Source organism: Mus caroli, chromosome 4 (assembly GCF_900094665.2).
Source record: "Mus caroli chromosome 4, CAROLI_EIJ_v1.1, whole genome shotgun sequence".
In the NCBI taxonomy this organism is placed as follows: domain Eukaryota; kingdom Metazoa; phylum Chordata; class Mammalia; order Rodentia; family Muridae; genus Mus; species Mus caroli.
In genome coordinates, this window is record NC_034573.1 from 107,017,559 (window position 1) to 107,024,672 (window position 7,114).

The 7,114-nt window shown below is 41.9% G+C and overlaps 1 protein-coding gene across 1 annotated transcript in view; it reads left to right on the top strand.

Moving 5' to 3' along the window:
- The window catches only part of Gpbp1l1 (GC-rich promoter binding protein 1 like 1), a 34,373-nt gene that overhangs the window by 22,888 nt on the left and 4,371 nt on the right, over nt 1-7,114 (top strand). Inside the window, exons 7-9 of the mRNA XM_021160949.2 lie at nt 890-1,083; nt 4,731-4,871; nt 5,934-6,098. Coding sequence (XP_021016608.1) covers nt 890-1,083; nt 4,731-4,871; nt 5,934-6,098 — 500 coding nt within the window. The remainder of the gene's footprint in view (nt 1-889; nt 1,084-4,730; nt 4,872-5,933; nt 6,099-7,114) is intronic.

Below are 7,114 nucleotides of genomic sequence, written 5' to 3' on the forward strand. Positions count from 1 at the left end.
AAAAAAAAAAAAAAAAAAAGACTGAGGGATTGGAGAAATGGCTCAGTGGTTAAGAGTACTGACTCCTCTTCTAGAGGCAGGGTTTGATTGCAAGCACCCACATAGCAGCTTACAATATTTGTAACTCCAGGATATTCAGCACCTTCCTCTGGCCTTCTCAGGTACTAGGCATGCATGTAGTATGCAGACAAAGCACTCATGTACATAGAATAAGCAAATTTTAAAAATAAAATTTGAAAACTTTTACTATTTTTCCAGTAGTGTCATTTGTATTGTTTTGCTAATGTATTTGGCAGTGTAGCACATGCTTGCACATACAAAGGGCAAAGGACAGCCTTGGCTGGTTTGCTTCTTTTTCAGCACTGTCTCATTTATCTGACATTCATCGCATGCGCTAGACGGGCTGGGTAGTAAATGCTAGGGACTCAACTCTTTCTCTCTGTTGCTAAGATTGTAAGCATTTGTAGCTGGGTTTGTTTTTTGGTTTGGTTTGGTTTTTTGGTTTTGTTTTTGGTGTTTTCGAGACAGGGTTTCTCTGTGTAGCCCTGGCTGTCCTGTAACAGCCTGTAGACCAGGCTGGCCTCGAACTCAGAAATCCACCTGCTTCTGCCTCCCAAGTGCTGGGATTAAAGGCGAGCGCCATCACGCCTGGCTTTTTGGTGTTTTGTTTTTAAAAAAACATGGGTTCTTAAGCTCATATACTTGTGCTTGCATGGTAAACACTTTACCTACCCCATATTTTCTTTTTTTCAAGAATTTGTTAAATGACACAAGGTAATACTTGTCCCCTGGTCTCAACTTCATCTCCTATGTTGAAGGTGAGGATGTTGTTTAAACGGTTGGTTTTCCTTGTAGTGTGACCTTCCTTTGTGTCTCTTATATTTCACAGAAAATCCACCTAGTGCCAAGCAACCCTCAAAGATGCTAGTCATCAAAAAAATTTCCAAAGAGGATCCTGCTGCTGCCTTTTCTGCTGCATTCACCTCCTCAGGATCCCACCATGCAAATGGGAACAAAGTGTCAACAATGGTCCCAAGTGTCTATAAGAACTTGGTTCCTAAGCCTGCACCACCTCCCTCTAAGGTATGAGTTGCAGTCATTATAGGAATGCTGAGACACAGCTGGGCTTGGTGGCGCACGCCTTTGATCCCTGCACTCGGAGGCAGAGGCAGACGGATTTCTGAGTTCGAGGTCAGCCTGGTCTACAAAGTGAGTTCCAGGACAGCCAGGGCTATACAGAGAAACCGTCTCGAAAAACCCCTCGAAAAGGGGGAAAAAAGGAATGTTGAGAAACAAGATTAGCAATAAGTCAGATGTTTATAGAGTTATACTCCCATTACCAGACTCTGCCAATGCCACCTGACTAGCTTCATTTTTGTGAGCTTGATCCTTGTTATTTCCTTTAATAACATCAGTCAACCTGAATACTTGGCTGCAGCTTTCCTCTTTATCTTCCTTTATTCCCTTCAGCCAAGCAATTATCACAGTTATTCTTTTTCTTTGTCCTTGTTTAGAGCTTTGTCACTTTGCACACCCTTGTATTTCTTCAACTTTATATTTCACAGAACTGCTAAAGTGATCATCCTTAAATACTTGGTACACTTGGCCACTTTGTCACATACCTGTACTCAGCTACTCAAGAGGATGGTACAGGGAAATCATTGAATCTAGAAGACTTCGGGTCTGGGTGTGCTTACCTAGAGGGGATGAAGGGATAGTGTATCATTCGATTTCTCTATCTGTTCAGTGCCTTCAAACTTTATTAGATTGTAAATATTTTTCTCTGAAGAACCCTACACAGACATTCTAGTCTGTTCTAATCTCAGTTACTACTGTTGCTGCTCATTTTCATATTCCTTTAAAACTCTAAAAACAAGCCCAGAGTGGTGATGAATGCATTCAATACGGCCACTTGGGCCACAAAGAATGATACCTGTCAGCAATCAATGATAAATATCTATTTTTATTGTTTTTAATTGTGCACAGGTATCTGTGTCTGTGTGTGCAGGTACTCTGGGAGTCTAGAGGCTCTAGATCTGCTGGAGCTGGAATTACATCCATCCACATGGTGCTGGGAACCAAGCTCCTTTTGAAGGGCACCTAGCCCTATTAACTACTGCACCATCTCTCCACGTCCCTGCCTCCTGCACTGCTGTGTCTTCCCCCCAACCCCCCCATTGGTTTTTTGTTTTTTGTTTTTAGAGACAGGGTCTCTCTGTGTATCCCTGGCTGTCCTGGAGTTCACTCTGTAGACCAGGCTGGCCTCGAACTCAGAAATCTGCCTGCCTCTGCCTCCCAAGTGCTGAGATTAAAGGCGTGCGCCACCACACCTGGCAAGGCAACTCTTTTTTTTTTTTTTTAAAGATTTTATTTATTTATTATATGTAAGTACACTGTAGCTGTCTTCAGATACTCCAGAAGAGGGCATCAGATTTCATTACGGATGGTTGTGAGCCACCATGTGGTTGCTGGGATTTGAACTTGGAACCTACGGAAGAGCAGCCAGCGCTCTTCCGAAAATTTTAAAGGCTTATAGTTTCAGAGCTTTAGTCTATTATGGTGGGAACCATGGCAGCGTTCAGGCAGACATGGTGCTGGAGAAGGAGCTAGGAATTCTAAATCCTGATCCACAGCTAAGCAGGAGGAGAGTATGTGCCACACTGGGCGTTCCTTGGTCATAGGAGACCTCCAAGCCTACCTCCACAGCAATACACTTCCTTTGGCAAGGCCACACCACCTACTACTGCCATTCCTTATGAGACAAGCATTTAAACACATGAATCTTTGGGGGCCATACCTATTCAAATCACCATAAGTACTGAGGCATTTTCAGTGCCATTCATGTTTTATCTATTGCATTCAGGTCTCTGTACAGTAAGACTTTATAGCACTGTAACAGTGTTTCTTTGCCCAGAGGCAACAGTGTAAAAGGCAAGTTTTCTGATTGCATGCTATAATTCTGATACTCAATCACAAATCACCTTTGAGTGACTGAACACAAGCATCTTTTCTTTTCCATAACTGTAAAAAAAAAAATCTGGAGCTGAAGAGATGGTTCAGTAGTTTAAGAGTAACCATTGTTCTTACAGAGGACCTGGGCTCAGATCCAAGTTCTACATGGTAGCTCACAGTCATCCATAATTCCGATTTAAGGGTCTCCAAAGGCTTTCGGACTTCTTTGGACACCAGGCACACACTTCCTGCACATGCATAAATAACAGAAAATAGAAAGTTCTGATTGGTAAATGTCTCTATCTTCTTATACATCTTTTTTTGAGACTTAGGAAAGATTTAAAAAAAAAAAGCAGTTATACTCATTAGCTGGATGATACTGAAGAAATTGCACTACTGGATTATGCTCAATATTAGTTGCTAAAACATAGACATAATAATTGCACATGATTGTGCTCAATATTATTTGCTACATAGACATAATAGGCACGAGATTGTCTTAAGAATTAAAGATTAACGCCAGGGCCAAAAAGTGGGAGTGGGTGGGAGGGTATGGGGGACTTTTGGGATAGCATTGGAAATGTAAATGAGGAAAATACCTAATAAAAAGTATTAAAAAAAAAAAGAATTAAAGATTAAGCTGGGCGTGGTGGTGCACACCTTTAATCCCAGCACTCAGGAGGCAGAGGCAGGTGAATTTCTGAGTTTGAAGCCTGCCTGGTCTACAAAGTGAGCTCCAGGACAGCCAGGGCTATACAGAGAAACCCTGTCTCGGAGAAAAAAAAAAAAGATTTAAAGATTAGGAAGGTGGGTAAGAGCATGTACTGCATCATGGAAAGTAATTCTTTTCATAGAAGCTCTCTCCTCTGTCTCATCTTTGCACTTACTTCTGTTCCACTCTGCTGACCCTCTATTGTCTTCTTTGGTCTCAACACAGGCTTTCTCTGTGTTTCAGCCTTGGAACTTTCTCTGTGGACCATGCTGGCCTTTAGCCTTGAACACACAGAGATTTGCCTGAGTGCTAGGACTAAAGATATGACCACGGGCTGGAGAGATGGCTCAGTGAGGAAGAGCACTGAGTGCTCTTCCAAAGGTCCTGAGTTCAAATCCCAGCAACCACATGGTGGCTCGAAACCATCCATGATGAGATCTGATGCCCTCTTCTGGTGTGTCTGAAGACAGCTACAGTATACTTACATATAGTATCTTTACAAAAAAAAAAAAAAAAAAAAGATATGACCACCACACTCAGCCTTCTTTCATCTCTTTAGACATTGTGATTGACTAATGGAGTATTCATATATTCATTCCACCTATACTATAGCTGTTATAGCTATGGTCAGATCCCACAAATATGACCCAAAGAAGGCCTTTGCATTTAAACAAGGACTAAATGCCATTTATAATAAGCATCATAGCATGGAACTAGCCTACCACTATTAAAATATCTAGAAAACTCCATTTTTTTTTTTCCTGATTTGTTTTGTGGAAAATAATTATCACACAAGAACTACAGAGGTGAGGAGTTCTAAATGAGTGGAAATTTAGCTTCACACGCAATTAAATGCTTTGAGAGCTAGCATGGTAAAGAAAGCTGTTGAACCTACTCAACATAGCTCATGGCCTTTCTATTCCCCATCTGTCTGAACTCAGAAAGGTCATATTCATGCTAACAGGTAAATTCTGGGAACTTGAATTTCACACTTTCCTTTGATTTTGCAAGCTAAGCTCATGTATGTATATTGCTTCTGACTGATGTGTTCTTTATTCCTATATAGCCCAACGCCTGGAAAGCTAACAGAATGGAACACAAATCTGGGTCACTTTGCTCTAGCCGGGAGCCTGCTTTTACCAATCCAAGTTCTGTTACTAAACCGGTGGTATTGGCTGCTGGTGCAGTTCTCCACTCTCCCAAAGAGGTGAGTGAGAATAACTGTGGGGCGGCCTTTTGAAATACTGTCCTTATTTAGCCCATGAGGATGGCCTTCAGTGTCTCCTCCTCCCCAGCTCACAAGTACATACTCAGATCTTACACCCAATTTTATACAGTTCTGGGGATCATCAAGCCCAGGGCTCCATTTATGGTAGGTGAGCACTTTGTCCACTGAGTCACATATGCCCTCAAAAAGTTGGCATCTCCCCCACCTTTTAAAGATTATATGTGTATGAGTGTTTTACCTGGATGCATATGTTGTACCCCATGATTTTCTGGTTCCTGTGGAGGTAGGAAGAGAGTGTTAAATTGCCTGCATCTGGAGTTTCAGGAAGTTAAAAGTTTCATGTGATTGTCTGGAACTGAACCCAGGTTCTGTGGAAGAGCAGCCAATACTCTGAACTAATGAGCCATCTTTTCAGCCCAACTATTTCTTACACAATATTATAAAAGAATAATTTTGTTTAATTTGTCATTCCGAGCAGTGTGTGGTTGTGCATGCCTAAATCACAGTGTAGCCTGAGGCAAGGGTGTTGTAAATTCCTAGCTGACCTTGGCTGTCCAGCAGGTCTTTATATACAACACACTCACAGACTCACTCTCCCACACACTATCTTGGACTTTTCCATTTATTTGCATTAAGGTTTGCAGTGTAATGTGTAGGTACAACAAACACCATTTCTGTTGTGACTGTGCTGATTACTTCTTTATCGGTGTCTCTTGGTGTCAGGCAGGCAATAGACCAGGTGGTGGCCATGGTTGCTGTTCCCCTGGTTTCTGCACGGTGTCATATAGACCAGGACTCTGTTCTAAACTCCTACAAAATTGATGTTTTTAAATGAACTTGGTGGTGGTGGTGTATTTATATATGGCTGCTTTGCCTGCATAAATCTGTCTCAGATCCCTTGAGTTATAGAGCATTGTGAGCCGCCCAATAGATTCTGAGGATTGAATCTGGGTCCTTTCAAAGAATAGCCAGTGCTTTTACATAACTCAGGGATTTTTGCCATTTGCTGGTAGGAGCAATCGGTTTGTGCTTTTTGTGCAGAGTCCCTCCAGTACTACCCCTCCAATTGAGATCAGCTCCTCTCGCCTGACCAAACTGACCCGACGAACCACGGACAGGAAGAGCGAGTTCCTGAAGACTCTAAAGGATGAACGAAATGGAGACTGCTCAGAAAGTAGAGACTGTGACAAGCTGGAGGGGCTAAGAGTAAGGAAGTTTTTCTGGTGTACTATGTATTTACTTTTGTTATATGTATTTTTCTTTTTTTTTAATGTGTGTGGGTTTGTCCATGTTTCATAGTCAAATAGTGTAGGTCAGAAACTTGGAGGCATCAAAGTCAAACTATCAGGCTTGGTTGTAATTACTTTTACCCACAGAACCATCTCATTAGCCTGCCCTCCCCTCCCTCCCTCTCTCTCTCTCTCTCTCTCTCTCTCTCTCAATTGTTTGGTTTGGTTGGTTTTTGAGACAGGATCTCACTCTGTACCTCTGGCTAGATTAGGCTGTTCTCAAACTGATTGAGCTCCATCTGCCTCTGCCTCCTCAGAGTTGGAGTAAATGTGTGTACAGCACCAAATCCATCCCAGCCGTGGTACTTCAGTGTCTAGAAGGAGTGTTTAGATGTGATGTATTCTACATTTAATTCATAGGCTTTGATAAGAATGATTGCTCTCTGCTAAGAATTAAAGCAGAGATTGCCATGTGTGGATTTTATATTTTAGAGAGATGGTATAATTGCCATCTCTTGAGTTTTTCCTCAAAAGGTAGTCATGAGGGCTGGTGAGATGGGCTTAGAGGGCAAAGCCAACTCTATGCCCCAATTGCTAGGATTAAACTTGGTGACCATCATTGCCAGTCCCTTTTCTTAATTGTTTTTGTTTTTTGTTTTTTCCAGACAGGGTTTCTCTGTGTAGCCCTAGATGTCCTGGAACTCACTTTGTAGACCAGGCTAGCCTTGAACTCAGAAATCCCCCTGCCTCTGCCTCCCAAATGCTGGCTGGGATTAAAGGCGTGTGCAACCACGCCTGGCCTAATTGTTTTACTGTTAAATTTTAAGCGTTCTTTGTTTATCATAGAAAATAATCCCTCATCAGATGAGAGTTTTATACATTTCCTCCCCATCTCGTCCTGTCATTTTTGGTGGATGATAGAGAGGTTGGTTCTTGCAGTATTGAATTTTTTTTTTTTTTTTTTTTTTAATGGTTTTTTGAGACAGGGTTTTT